The sequence below is a fragment of the Mastacembelus armatus genome, chromosome 3 (genome assembly GCF_900324485.2).
Source record: "Mastacembelus armatus chromosome 3, fMasArm1.2, whole genome shotgun sequence".
NCBI lineage: Eukaryota > Metazoa > Chordata > Actinopteri > Synbranchiformes > Mastacembelidae > Mastacembelus > Mastacembelus armatus.
Genome location: NC_046635.1, coordinates 9645265 through 9661330, shown reverse-complemented (window position 1 = coordinate 9661330; position 16066 = coordinate 9645265). Strand labels below are relative to the sequence as shown.

Below are 16066 nucleotides of genomic sequence, written 5' to 3'. Positions count from 1 at the left end.
GTGTGTGTGTGTGTGTGTGTGTGTGTGTGTGTGTGTGCGTGCGTGTGTGCGTGTGTGTGTGTGTGTGTGTGTGTGTGTGTGTGTGTGTGTACCGAGGCTCAGGGGCCCCAGAGCCAACCCTCTCATTCAGTGCTGCTCACTGCATTATCCACTCTATCTGTCCATCTGTCCCTCTGTTCACCACTGCCTCTATCCAGCTGCTCACCTAGCCATCCTATTAACCAGCCTTCCACACACTGCTAGCATTGCTGCACTGCTCTGGGTTACCTTCAAAGACCAAGATCCTCTGCTCATAAACAGAGAAACAGCTGCTCTCTTCAGTATGTCTGTTCTCCCTTCTCTCCCCTCCTCCTCTCTCCCTCTTTCAAAGTCAAAAGTGCTTTACTTGTTAACGATGGACGGCATTTCTTCACAGCTGTACTACACAGGCATTTACATCCAAACAAAAAATAATGCATGGTTTGCTGCTCTCCTACTTTCTTCCTGTTTGTCACTAACTCTATAAGACTCTTTCTTATCATTCCAGTCATTTTAAACCACTAAGTCCTACTTCAGATGTATCTCTTTGAGATCTTGACTGGGTTGTCACTGAGCAAGTAGGCGGCTTTTCATCTTTACAGTGGGATCATGAGCTGAGGCTGGGCTCACGTTTATCATGGGCCTAGAAAGATTCCAAAGCAAATGGCACACATGGTAATTGCAAGGTGAAGTTTTAACTAAAGCTGTAATGCATGAGGATGTGATGGGCCTGGGTAGTTCCAGAAAAATAATGCAAGGCTAATATACAGATGGAAATAGACAAACTTAGAAAAGGTATAAGATGTGGATGGGAAACTGGAAAGGCATGGCAGTGAGGCAGAGACAGCAAGATATAGAAAATGGTGCTTTGAGTGTGTGAAAGTAGAGGATTTCTTTTTCTTTAGTCCTGTCAGTGATGCTACATACAGAGAACCCCAGTGTTTGTTTTATCCAATAATGCATTCTCTGAAATGGCTTAAATCTCAAAGTCTGCTTCTAATGATGAAAAACAGGACTTTCTCAAAGGTCCATCTTGTGTTTACTGGTTCTGTATAAAGGACAAGTGATATATATTAAGCTGCTGTTGGCCTTACCTAAATTGTTTTTCGCTTGGCAGCTGATACACGGTAAAGTGTACAAACAGCAAATTAGGTGCTATCCCAAACAGAAAATTCTTTTGTGGAATTAGGGAAATTCACCTCTTGTCTCCTCACTCAATTGAATATAGTTGGTGTCCGGACAGATTGGAGTACAATCTAAGCACAATTTCCTCTGTTAGGTGAGAGGTGTCAGTTGTAATCAGCGAAGGACAGGCAGGGATGGGGCCATTGTTTCCTGCTGGTCCTGGGCTCATCCCAGCACTGTGTGGGCACTAATGAAGAGGGGCATGTCGCGCTGGGATAGTTTACCCGCCTCCTCTCCTGTGAGTTGAGGACGAGAGCCAATCTGTCAGGAAAACATTGACTGAAATTGCCCTGTGGTACAGCAATGCCTGGTGACAGCCACTTGCAGACTGCCAGCCACCGGAGTGATGCTACCACCTTGTATTGACAAGCAAATTACAGTCTCCAACACTCAAACGCATCCTGGAAGATTCATTTACATCCATCAGCCCTAAGCCTTTGTTACCTTGTTCGGTTTTCTTCTCTTAGAGAGAAAGGGCAGGGAATGGGGGGAGGATCCCAGACTGTTATGACAGAGAAGATTGTGAAGAGGCTGTGCAGCCAACATTAAGACTGACGGAGCGGCTAGCCTCTCTGACTGGATGGCTGATCACATTACCTCTGCAGCATTGTGGGAATTAATTCTTCCAATAAGATAATTTTTTAAGGTTCATATATTGCACAATCTAAACTGAGTAAATTGGTGAAAATTATACCTTGCCACGCAGCTGACAAGAAGAGATATTTTAATTGGTGGGCCAGCCATATATGTGTAGGGTTTTGTGTGTCTGTTTGTGTGAGTGAGTGTATGTGTGTGTGAAGAAGATAATGAATAGACTTTAGATTTCAGGACAGTTTGAAGGGTTAGTGGAATATTGTGTTTGATGATGCATACAAGTAAATATGAAGTAAAAAAGTAAAATAACGCAAAAACTTACATTATCTTAAATAAATATGTATTTTTAAAATTTTTTAAAGTTTCAACTAAAATCGATGCATTTTTCACTTACTGTGTTGTGATTTTTCTTATTCTATGTACATGAGCTCTCTATCTCAAACACACATATTGAAGTATACTTTCCAACAGCTTAATTTTGAAGAAAAAAGACATTTCTGTTGCTATTATTGCTCTAAAATGGAAAAGACCACTCCAACTTAATTCCATGTCTGGATTGATATGATGTTTTTAATCATAGTAGGCTCCCAGTGCTTTGTAGAGGAAGTGGTGGCAGTCACATGGTTTGTTGATCCCATCTATGTAGAAAAGGGCATGTTTGACTTGCCTTGCTGTTTTAAGGGGAGTGTCTATGCAGGGTAAATAGCAGCCAGCAGGCAGAATATGTGACAGGCTGACAGACTTCAATTAATGGAAAATGCACCTCTTTTTGTTTACTGTGTTCTGTAAAGGTCAGCCAAGTCATGGTCTTGGAGGCACTGTTTTTGCCCATTCCCAGGGTTAGATACATAATCAGAATTAATGACTCTAGACCCTCCTCACCCCAACCTTTAGATATATGACTGTCTCATCTGACCTCATACACCACTAGAAATAGACTTAGCATGCCTTTCTGAATTGCCACTCCTTTCCAACGGACTTCGCTATGATACAGAATCTGAGTGACACATACAGCATACACTCCAGAAACATATTCATTTACGCAGGCTCCATCCTTTACTCTCACGAACACGCGTCTTTAAACATGAGCAGACTCATTTTACACCTTAAATGCTTTTGAAAACTCTCTTGTCTGCCTTATGACGCATGTCTCTTCAGAGCCAGGTGTATGCATTGTGAGAACATGCCAAGACTCGTTAATACTGACAGTGGTAGCCACTGCAGGACAAATGCCACACATATCAGTGTGCAAAGAGCTTAACCCTCTGCCTTTTTTAATCTTGTCATACGTCTTTCTGTTGTTGCGCATCACATGTTGCCACTTTGAATAACTTTTTGATGTTGTGGATGAAGGAGCAGTGGCAACTTAATAATATGTTAGGCATGTTATTTCTGTCTTTTTGTTTTCCAAATGGTAACCCAGATTTGTGGTTTTAAGCTGACTTAAGATTTACAATTATTAAGAACTACAAGGCAAATGGGTGACGAGAGAAGCAACAGTCAATAGTGTGACTGTATTTATTGTCCATTTGTTAAAGTTGGTAAAAATTTTAGGGAATCATTATCACTAGTTTAGGAACAAAGATCATGAACAAGCTGCGAGGGCTGTGGTAATGGTAGTAAGAATAGACTTTGGATAATTATCTAGAATAAACATTATGGCCTCAGGTTAAGCTATGACCTGGGTTCAGCCTTTTAAAATGCTGTGAGAAAAATCCTGGATGAGCCTGCAGGGCTTGGAGCGTATCCCAACATTGTCTGTGACTCTGAATCCCTACTCACACTCATTTTGTTGCCTACCATGAGTTAGCTTTAAATACATACATGTCAGTTGTTTTCTGATTAATTCACTGGCACATGATTAAGGCAGCAAAAGTGATTCTCATTCTCTCTAACAACTTTTATCTTCTTAACTCCTCTGTGTAACAGAGCTAGTGTGGATAAATCCTCTATAAAACAGGATAAATTACATATGTAAGGTGATAAGCATGTGTGAGCTGGGGGCCTCCAGGATTATTTTGTATGCAGCTCATTACTTAGCGTACAGCTGCTTAGTCTGCCCTGGGCTTGGCGGGCGTCCCTAGCATTCTTTGTCATAGTTCTGTACATACCTGAAGCTGGAGGGGGCTGAGTCCTGACGCTGCTGCAGCTGCCATTGTAGATGGAATGAACTGCACCGGGTAGTTATCACCTGTCAGAGAGGGAGCGAGAGAGACAACAATGCATACAGGTTCAGACAATGAGCCGGCCCACAGCGACCAGGCAAGTGCCAACATGGATCCTGGGCCCTCCGCTACTTTGCCACAGCAATGTGCCACATTGCAACGAGCCTTCGGCTTCAAGCCCAAACATCTGCATTAACAAAAGGCTAAGCTGGTTTGACTGGAGTGGGATTACTTAGGAACATTCTACACCATTCCCTCCTTTCTCCACCTGCACATTACTCCTCCTGGAAAATACCATGACAACAATAACTGCTACATGGTTTAACAAGTCAGAAGTTATTTTAATGTGTGCGTGTGTGTGTGTGCATGTGTGTTCACAATAAATGGTAAAAATCTCCTCTGGTATTCAATTAGCAATTATGTAAAAGGACTCTTGCGTGTTCTTTCATGCAGTTCCTATAGCTGTAGACTTGTCTGGCTATTGTTCAACACTACATTGTTTGTTTCTGAGTGATAGACTTGGCAGCGAAGTGAAAGCACTTGTATGCGAACTGGTTAGAACAAGTGTGCAGTCACAATAATAAGGCTAAGAAAAAACATACATTCTTATCTCGAGCAATGAAGAATTGGTCTCCAAATAGCAGCACTATTCATTACTAGTCAGTACTGTAGGCCTGCCATCAGCACGTTTGTCAGACAGGAATATAAAAATGGCTGCAATATCCATGGGGGTGCCGAAGCTCTTACACACTTACACTACTGTGTTGGAGAGGGACAGAACAGCCCCAGTGAAACAGGGCAGTACAGCATTCATAGAGGTGAGGTTGGTTTGAAGCATGTGTCTGGAGGAGGAGAGGAGGGGTGCACAGGGAGAGTGGGGAGGGGTAGTTGGCCTTCGCTCAGACCCCACTTCTGCCTGTCACTTCTCCTCACAAACATATGGAGCCATTAGGCCATGGACAAGGTAAATATATATACCTTCTCTTTCACTTTGCCCTCGCCTGCTCGCCTCACTTTGCAATCTTGTACAACACAGCACAATGTGATACAGGCCATGGAAATTCAATCCCCATTTAGTAGCAAATAAAATCACACAGCAGAAGTGGTTTCAAATAGTGCTGGGTTGGGTGTGCATGGGTCTGCTGGGGTTATTTCTACACCTCCTCTTTTTGGTATCGCTTTCTCTGTCTCTATCACTTGTGCTGTTGGTGACGTAGGATTTGGGAATAATAAACGACTGGATGTCTTTAGATGTCATGTGAAACCTGAGGAGGGTCATGTGGTAAGTGAGCACGCCACCAATGCTGGGGGTTCTTTGGCTCCAAGGTCTGGGTCTTGGGTCTGAATCAAGACACCAGACTCCAGCAGAGTGGGCACTGTGCCAATTTAGAATCACTGATTAAGGGGATTTACTTTAAAAAAAGTTTTTTTAAACTTGGTCCCATGCCCGGAGCCCAGACCCCAATTTCTAAGTGTGGGGGAGTAGTGCACATGAAACCATGGTCACAACAGGCTGTATTTCCCCCGCTGATGCGATACCATGACATGTAAGTCATAGATCTGCTGAGGTTGACAGATAGCTGAGACTTTTCTTAAACCAGATCAGTTGGTGATGAATGAAGTACATAGCTGAAAACATGATCTCCTCTTTTCACTGACTTTTAAATTACACTGAATTATGAAAGGTTCGAAAGAAAGTAAATATACAGGTATATCATTTGTATTTTGATGTCATTCTCAAGTATATCTGTTGATGCTAAGAGAAACATTCAATTACCCAACTTAATTAAATTTATTCAAGCTAGAGGAAACCTGAGAAGATAATGTTGTTCAATGTGAACGACTTAAATAAGAAAAACTACAATGTCAAAGAATGTGACAACTACTGTAAAATGTGGTAGGCTTATATAATTTCAAATAAAATAGTATAAGAAAACTGTCAACTGTCAGCAGGATGTCTTTGAAAAAGACTGGCAGAGGAACCCAAAGACTACTGGGTCATTCTGCAAATCCATTAGAAGTACATCAGACCTAATGCTGCCGTGCCTGTGTAAACAGTGCGAACAGGGAAGTCTGAATTGTATCTATTTGTTTAAAAGATGAGCTGGTGTTTCTATGGCTGTGCTTGTCTACCATGCTACACCAGGCCATTGAGCACAGTCGGTGGATGGGGTGATGACTTACCACCACGGTGCCAGAATGACTCTGTTGCCATGTGAGCACCACAGGGCTGGGGGTCATAAGCAGTGGTCCCTGGGAGCTGTCTCATAATGATAACATCAGATTAGTATGCCTTAGTCTTGGAAGTGAATGTTTGGTCACTTGCTTCATGGAGAAAGGACACGGCAGCATCCTGTATACCCTGCAGGTGGTGGTGATAACATTGTACTCTCTCGGTATATTGTGTTGGACAAGGAGAAATAATAGAGGTTTTGAAAATACCTCTCCTGACTATAAGAGTCATTTTAGACCTCCTTTGCTATTTCTTCATGAACTCATGAATTATGCAGGAACTATACCCATGACGACCCCTGACCATGATTCCATAATAGCTCCTTTTATTTGAACTAAAACATTTTCCATGTCAAACGTATTGCAGAAAGCACACTGGTAAAAGACTCCCCCTCAGGCACTTTGTTTAAGCTGTCATGGCTCCATAGTTCCAAAATAGCTGACTTTCTTTTTCATCCTGTGGTTTTATAGTTAATTCATTAACTGCACTGCCACACCTTTTAATGTTCTGCTGTGAACCTGCTGACTGCCCAGTGTTTCCTTTTTCCGTTTTCAGCCCTCTTCCTTTTTCTGGCACTGTTTTACCACAGACAAACATACTTTCCTTTTTTTAACTTACTCATACATCCTTTTCTCATTGACAGTGAAGTTTTCATCAACACTGCACTGTCTCCTATTTGCATGTGGGCGAGGGGAAAATAGTAATAATGCTTTAAAAAAAAGTACAAATTTTGTTTAATTTTATTACATCACTTGCACTTCTAAAAGTTTGTTTGCCCTGGGACCAAACAGGCTGAGATGCAAGGAGCAATTAGTCCATGAATATTTTTTATATTTATTATAAGTACAGTAGAATGTGGTGGCACATCTTTAATTTTTACAAGGATATGAGTGTATGAGGTTTGTGCTTTGGCCGAGTATCACTGAACATGTCGCAACAATTTTCAAAAGGAGTTTTTTTTGTTGTTATTTTAAAGCCTGTGGAGCTTGTCTTTTGCTCAATATGAAAGACAAAGCAAAAAGAGGGACATGCTGTTACAAGCAATGAAAACAGTTATATGCACAGGACAACCTGTTCATTACATTATGTAAAACCTATCGACCTATGGCTCTGAGTTGCTAACTTTTCATCCAGTGTTCATCTCGTGTGTTATTGGATCTCTTAACAGTGGATACTTGAAAAAAAAAAAAAAAAAAAAAAGCACGGTCCTGAAAGATACTTTCATATTGAAGATATGTTTACATTCCTGTGCTTCTCTACCCATATCTATTGTTCCACATGGTCTAAAACATTCCCAGACCTCTGTGTCAAGTCCAGGTTCAAACGGGGCAAAGCATGTCAGTCAAATGTGATTCAAGCATTGTTTGCTTCTACATATTTGTTATGCAGGTGTAACAACTTTAAGGCTAAAAATCATCATTTTGAAAGGGCTCAGCAGGCAGAGACAAAAAGGTGGAGGGACTCTACAAAGAAGTTGAAGGAACAAACATACCTGGTTTATAAGACATTCCTGGAGGGAAGAGAAAGCCTTGCTGGGCGGCGGCTGCTGCTGCCAGGGTTCGTTGGTCGTGTGGAAAAATGGGGATCATGAGCGGAGGCATGTGACCCTGGACCTGCTGAACAGATAGGGAGCAGAGATCAGAGAGAGGCCTTAGCATCGGCATGGTACACAGAAACACAGAGCCCACTCAGGGGGAGTCCAGATCACAGCTCTTCCTAACACGTGCTGACAGGGGGCTTTGCGGCAATGATGGTCCTCGTGTGCTCACACAATAACTGGCTGAGCTACGCCTGCTCTTAATCCAAACCACAATTTCACTTCGGTACATCAAAGGCCCCACATAGACACATTGTTCCAGCATCAGTTGGAGGAAAGGACATGCAGGACAGAGAGCATAGAACCTTGGCCGTTTTATACGACTTCCGTAGAGAAATACTGTATGTGCTGAAAGAAGCATTCACCAACAGCCTGGCTGTTGCAGTAGATATGACATGTCAGCAAAAAGACTGTTAAATGTATTACACAGGTGCAGAGACAGAATTGATCAGCACGTACATGCATGAATGCACACACTCAACCTCAAGGGAAGTTTACTCAACTAACTCACATAATCTTGCAGTATTTCATTTTTAATGTCATTCTCTGACTGTCTGTTCCATCACATATTAACCTTCACCATCTAGCCTGTTGCTGACTTGCCTGCTGGGAATATCAACAAACTCACTGCATGTGTGTGTCAAGGGTGGGTGACTAGCTTATGTCTCAAAAGTGGTCTGTGGGGGTTTTGCACACAAGTTGCAAGGTTCAATCTTACTGTCATTCTCTGCTTCCTGAAAGTCTATGATGGGGAGCAGCCCAGCTACTATGGGCCTGCGAGGGTTAATCTAGCACTGAGCCAGGCAACCTCAGGGGAACCTGCCTGGAAAATGGGTTAATAAAGGTCATCCCCCAAAATAAACACTTTACAGAATGTTTCTCCATTCATCCCTCCTTAAAATCAACTCGCAATAAAACAGGTCTGGGTGCAATTACTGCCGCTGCATTGGGGCATGAAATCAACCTGCTCTGAGCAACGACTTTTTCCTCTATGTTCTGGCTGAGGTCTGCTATGATCTCCACATTTTCAGCCTGTGCTGCTTCCCCTGTAGACCCTTTACCATAGTAGTCGCACCTAGTTTCTCACACAGCTAGCACACTAAACCTACTTAAAACTGCTTTATTGATCTGTCCAGAGGTGCAGAGCTAGACTGAAAACTAAATAAATAGAATTTTATGTCTGCTGAGCTTTTACAAAAGTGCAAGTGCAGAAAGTGCAATATAGAAGAATAGAAAAGTATGTAATTCTGTAAAATGTGCTGTTGCTGAAGAAATATAAATGGCCAAGGAGACTGCGACAAATGACCTTAAATAAAACATTGCTTTATAGGGATTTGTCTTCCAAGTTTCCAGGCTGAATGGATGAAAGATAGATCTTGGCCTTGCATGTATGGAACATATGGAAAAACACAATAATTAATGTCACAACATGAGGTAGGGCCAGTGACAGGCGGGGGGACACTGGGGAACACAGTGTTTCTCTGTCTGTGTGTTTGGACTGTAAAACCAGATGGAGTCTGTTGCTGAATGTGCGGCAGTCACGGGGCAGAAAAGGGCTCCCTCAAGTCCACGTGCTTCCAAGTGTGTTACAAGTGTGTTGCATGTTAGATCATACATTTTCATGAACTAACATACATCAACAGTAAATTAAAAGTGACAGGATGTATTGTTTTTTTTTAATTAGAAATATTTTAGCAAAACAGAAGTGATGACTCTTGAATTTGAAATCAGTTTTTCAAAGTGTGTAAAACACTCGCTGCTTTCATGTACATTTTCTCTCTGGCCTGCAAACATTGCTTTAACGTACTGTGTATAGTGTGTAGTGTATAGTGTCTAATACTAAAGATACTTTTATGGTGATAAACATGATTATGATTATCCATTATTCTTTTTCAAATCCTACCAGTAAAGCACACTTAGCCACAACCATGAGAACAAGGAAGCACAAGAACAATGAAAAAGCACTGAACTAGTTTTTCATTGACACAATTTCATAATGTATTTGCTTTTAATTTTTTTTTTAAATGTGTTATTAAAATAACTGAACAGCAGAAGAGACGTATACAGAATATGCACTGTATGTCTACTGAGAGACATCAGCAAAAGACATCAAATACTTTCTCCAGCAACACTAAATGTAAATGATATAATTTCATCTGGGATATCAGCTTTTATTACTATTATTATTTTAAAATATGGAGCAGAATATACAAGATTCATCGAGGGAAGACAGAGTGTAAATGTGCGTTGAAGGGGAAATAAAGGCATTGAGTTAGAATGGCTGTGATTTGCAGTAATGAGCTCCACACATTAAAGTTTAATTTACGGCAACTAATGTCAGGGAAAGGCAAATCAAATTTTGAGGAGCTTCAAGGTGGCAACAAATAGTGGAGGTTAGTTGAGCTGTCAGTTTACAGCTGGCATACCGGCTGAGTGGATTATAACATTTTCTTGAACACTTTCTTTTTTAAAAAAAAAAAAAGCCTGTTATAATTTAATAGAAGAAAAATAAAACTGTATTTTTTGAAAAATGGAGACAGAAAAAAGTGGCTTCCATTCTCCCTCCGTCACTAGAAACCAAGTCCCCCTCCCCCTTTAAGAGTTACCCTCAAGTTCATCTATGTTTGGGCTGAATGCCCAGGATACTTCCTTTGCCAAGATGATCTTGAGGAGTCTGAGAATGAAGTGGAGCAGATGTGAGAGGGGCACCTGGGTAGCGTTCTCTCTTCTACTCATAAATACGGCGGCATTGTTGTGCTGGCACTGCTCTTCTTTTGTCTTAGCACGGCTAAGTACTGGATAATGTCATTTCACACCATCTGCCCAGAGGCTTCATTAAAGATACATGAACGGGCTATCTTATGAGGAACAGGTGCTATTGTTTGTCCCTCAAGACCCAGCACTAAGGATCTGACTCGGAATACTTGAAGAGGAGCATCTGTAGTGATCAGTCAGGCAGACTTGGCTAAGGCCCCTGCCTCTGCCAGCCCACGCTCCAACAGAGGTTTCTGGGGGAACTCAACTGCCTTGCAACATGTATCATCAATTCAGATGACCTGATGAAGTCTGTAGCAGGCCAGCATGCAATCTGTTTCACTTTCAAGGAGATGTTGGTATTTGATAAATAGAACCCAATTGCATTTCCTCTGCGACTAACATATAGATGCCACATTATGGAAGAGATAATTAGGTGTATTTAATGCTTTGCTTTTTTAATAAGAAAAATTGCAGGATGTTATCTTTGGAAAATTTATTTCAGTTATATGTTTGCCCTGTTTTAATTGAATGATTAGGTGAATTTCCTTATGCCAAATTAACACACTTCGTTTTGAGTCAGTGTGCTGTACTGAGAAACAAGTTGTTCATTCTTCATTCATTCCTTCAATCATTTCGACGCAGATTTAAATAGTATAAATTAATGTTATTAAAGAAGAAATCACTAGCACAGCTAAGTTGACAGTGGTTCACACAGCTCTTTACTGGGGCTCAACTGCAGATGTCACATCAGATAGCCTGGAGAAATTTGTATCTCTAATGTGTAAATACACAAAGACTTGACTCGAAAGAGCTCCCTTTATTTCACCTAGCACTTACAACAACTGCCATTTACACATAAACACAGAGATGCACATTTTGTCCCAATACTGCATTTAACCCATCAGTGATGTACTTTTATTATTATTCCTATATGATCCACATGGAACATTTTTAGATTAATATCTATTTTTATCTTTAACAAAGGTTAAAAAACATTCTACACTGTAAAATGAGTAAACGTGTATGAAGCTCTGCATTGCTATTAATATTTGTACCGATGGAAAAAAGTGAGTGGTGTTTATCTAGATGTTTAACCATTCACCTACAGCACACGAGAAAGCAGCTCTAAAACACTGAGTGCAAATGGAGATGTACAGCACATTACGGCACTAACTTGGGCCCCTGTCAACACCCATGTTCCTCACTGTCTGTTATATCCTCTACAAAGCACCCAGGAGGCCTAAATAACCCCCCTGCTGGTTTTTCCTCCAAACCACTGATCCACACTCGTTTGTTTACTATGGACCACAGTGCTCTATGAAGAGTTTTTGCTTTTGCTGCTATAATCAGTCAGTATTATTCATGTAAAAATCAAAACACAGGGAAAAAAAAGACAAATGTCTACTTCATTATTGACAGTGTTTCAGGGTTATTAGCTTGAAAGGACCAAGGAGATCCTCGGTCTAAAGTCCTGATTAATTGCTACTTGACATCTTTGAACACACCTCTCACACAGATGCTTACCTTGGATATAATCTGCATTCATTTGCCTTGAGGAGACTTGTAAAAAGTAAAACCACTTCAAATGTTTTATGAAAATACTGAAAACAATATGGCCACAAGCAACCAAAGATTTGCTGAGGAGCACATGATGATGATATTCTTAATTCTGTTCAATCGTTTAGATTTTAATAGGCACCCTTCCTGCTAGGGAAAGATCACAATCACCAGTAATCATTTAAAAGAAGACTCATATTTCACTGACATCTCATTTTAATAAAATTACTTCCACACTCTAGTAGCTGTCAGATCCGCAGCTCTCGCTACTCTTCTTTTTCACATTTTTCACTCATGCAGGATAGACTCCAGCTGTTTCTGTAAGAACTGATAGTTCACACTTCGTTCCCCCCTTCGCCCCCTCTGAGCTGCACACCTTACGCCTGCGAGTAAAAATCACCTTTTGTGATCCTTTTAAAAGGAAAGTGATCTTGAGGAAGCTGGCAAGTCTGGCTACATCCCAACAGCAGCACACACTGTAAAACTGACACTAGGCAGCAGGATATGTTTAACACCCTCCACTGTGTACACAGCCCACTGGGTGTACACTACTGGAGACTAACCAGGAGGAAAATCACTCAGTGGAGGCACTGATTTACTCTATGTTGCTTTAGGAATTTTCCCCAATGAAACAATCAACAGCTCTTTAGGCACATATTACTCCTATACTGCAGGTCACTTATCAGCTGATTATATGAACACTGTAAAACTGAACAGACGCATTGGCAGGAGCACACATTGATCGAACAGAGATGTGATGGTGTTTGGATGTGTCTGTAGCTGATGGTAATCAGACAAATAGATCAATAGATTTGAACCAGACTTTGATGCTCCAGACTTCTGCCTTTGAGCGAAGGTCTTCGTATTACCACCCACTAGACTGAAGCACATTATTCTTGCTTGTCAGCTCTGGAAATAAGCATGAACGGGGAGGGAAAATGCACTGGAGAGGTTCAGGTCACCAACAAAGGGCCCCTGTCTTGGTCAAGTCTCTGACCTTTTCTCCTTACTTGCTTCCTGCATTTGTTGTCGTGCAGCACCCTTCCTGCCAAAGCCAGACATTTAAGCTGAAGATCAATATTGTACATGCAGTAGCCTGAAAAAAAGTCCTAAAATCTGTGAATTGTTGGAGTACTGTAGGGCTACTGTTTGCTCAGATTTGGATGTAGTGCTGCACATCAGTCACGCCTGTGTGTGAGTGCTGTTCAGGATAAAGTGCTGCAAATCCAGACACTTGAGTGAGGTCAGGCCATCCAGAGGGAATAACCAATAAATGACTTCTTGTTCCACTAGTTCCTTACAACAGTAAAACAAGCCGTCTTGGAAAACAGCCATTCCAATATGTCTATATTGAGATGGCAAGACAGGAGCTTGAAAGCAGGCTAGTCCAGTGCTCTGACCAGCCTAACACACCCCAACCCAAATCCCTCCACTTCATCCCTCCTCCGTCTCATTGCTCCTCCTGAATTCCTTGGTATTCTGAATAAAACTGCAGACTACTGTTTGCTTAAATACACTGCCTGGCATTTATAGGATTTCTGCACACTGCTCCACTTTAAAGTAGTTTCAGTATTAAAATTTGTACAGGAAGAGTAACAAACAGCATTTAAACTTTGAATTAGTACAAAAAAGATGCAAAAAAGCTTTTCTAGAGAGTAATATGTGTAGGTTTATTAAAAATTGTGTACAAAAAAGCATAGTATTAATAATTCTTTAAGTGAAAATGTCTGTAAAGAAAATAAGTATCGAAGTCTGAAGGCATGTTCTAAGGCTATTTCACATTATGTGTGTTTGTTTCCCAACACACAGATATCACTCATTAGATATCAGTGCTAGAAAAAAAGCATTTCTACAAACTGATACAATGCATGTCTTGAAAATGTTACAAATATCAACACAATACAACACTGATCCATTAAAATACACTTATTTTAACAGTAATTTCAGTATTATATTTTCAAAGAATATTACTTGTTTTGGGAGTGGGTGCATATGTGGAGGTGAGAATAAAATTAAGGATTGCAGTAAACTGGCCAAATCCATGGGGGTTCCCTCAAACATCATGTGTAATGACAGGAAAGAGGAGAACAGACATAAACAAACTCACAAGTGGGTTTGGGGCCAGAGTCATTATTCTATGTCATGTGAACAGGGCCGGGGTGATGTTATAAGTGTGTAAAAATGTTCTGTCTGTCCACTATTACTGTAAGCTTGTTGCATCTTATAAAATGATTTTATAAAATTGTCCCCTGAGTCCATGTAAAGAATGGCTTATTCTGTAAATGGCTAGTTTACCACTGATTTAGATTTTGAGGAGCAAACTCTTTTGCAGTTGGAAAGTTAATGAGAAAAGTGTTTTGTCTGACTGTGAAACAGTAGACCACCCCTAACTTGTGTGATGGTATTGTCCAGACTATGGTTGGGTTTCCCCCTCTACCCCGTCCACCAGTAATAGACTGAGGCTCTGTTTTCATTATTAGCTCCCAGCTGCTGGGGCCACAGAAAACAACAGAGCCCATTCTGTTGTTCAGCAGAGAGCAGGCCTGTCAGGAGGGCCAACTTTATTAGAGACACAAGTGTGCTGAGACTTTCAAACATGCTCAAATATCATCACCTGATGAAGGCCAAGAAAAATCACAGCAGTTTGTAAGAGATGAGAAAAGACAGGTAATAATATATGTTTGAAGAATTCAGGTAAGAATAGATATTTCAGAGAACTGAGCTAAGGAAAACCAACTACAAAATAAGCTTTTATGAAAAACCTCACAGGACAAAATTGGTTATTCATTGTGTTCTGTTCAGGAATGCTTGGACTCTCCTCCGCCTCAAAAACAAAAAGCCCCTTTTTTACGCTAGCCATGGGCTGAATGCGTTTGCTTTGCCACCCCGGCCCTAAGAAAACGCGCACCCCTTTCTCCCTGCTGGCTGCCTGTACACAGTAGAGCCTATTAATGCAGCTCCCTCTCTCTGTGAGTGTGTCCACTGCTGAGAGTGATGGCCACGCAAACCCAACTCAAAGACAAAACAGTTTGCACAGCATTAGCAGAGAAAACACAGTCCATGCAGAGAGGGAGAGGAATCTAAATCGACATCACACTGGAGTATGTGTTCTCACTCAACTGATATTTTCTTTTCAAACGTTGGGGAACAATGGGCGTTAAGTGTGTGTGCTCTGCCTTCTTCCGGGGAGGGGTTGTGCCACTCCAAACAGGTGCTTTATTGTGATGTTCAGATGGAACTTAAAGGTACTTCATTCATCGTGGCTTTTTGTAAAGAATAGATGTTCAACTTATCAAGGTTATTTAGCACCAAGATTCATTTAAAAGGCAAATTCACATCCCCCATATGCCCGCTAAGCTTCTTACTTGGCTTGATTATTCGTGTCACTTGTGAAACACTGTTAGAGTGCTGGAAGTTTGTGTGGTAAAATGAACCCATCCCACGGCTGCTTTACAAGCCCCTCAGGTGACTAATTTTGAGTAGACCCTCAGGTGTGATTTCACAGATTACAGCCGTTCATGTGGCACCTTCATATGGAGCCTCTTAATTATTGCTGCTTAAACTGCTGAGGTGTCTGAATACAAAGGCCAATTACACAAAGGCATGGCTTTATGGTGTAATTTACAGCAATAATTGATCTATGTTTGTCTACATTCCTATCCCATTGGCAACGACACAGTACGAACATATGTTTAATTTGATTGAGACTCAAAGCCGTTAAATGTTACACTTTAAAAAGGACCGATCTATTCATTATTTGTTGTATTTACATCCATTTTGGTATTTTTACACAGTCTGCACATTTTTTTCTGTTTGAAGCAGAAATCCTTCAGTAAAGCATAATCTAAAGGGTCACACCTTTGTTAAGGAAATAGACTGTGCATTTTAAAGAAAAAAGGAAAAAATAAAGGAAAGGCAGCTTCCTGCACTATTGTGGCAAAACCCACAGACCCTAAAACG

General features: G+C 41.0%; 1 protein-coding gene across 9 annotated transcripts in view; it reads right to left on the bottom strand.

Moving 5' to 3' along the window:
• sox6 (SRY-box transcription factor 6) overlaps positions 1 to 16066 on the bottom strand; it is a 133126-nt gene that overhangs the window by 31222 nt on the left and 85838 nt on the right. For 7 of the 9 annotated variants that reach the window (XM_026320084.1, XM_026320090.1, XM_026320083.1 and 4 more), the window contains 2 exons: positions 7688 to 7811; positions 3909 to 3988 (listed from right to left, as the gene is read on the bottom strand). In XM_026320084.1, coding sequence (XP_026175869.1) covers positions 3909 to 3988; positions 7688 to 7811 — 204 coding nt within the window. The remainder of the gene's footprint in view (positions 1 to 3908; positions 3989 to 7687; positions 7812 to 16066) is intronic. The other 2 variants (XM_026320087.1, XM_026320092.1) reach the window with 1 other exon arrangement.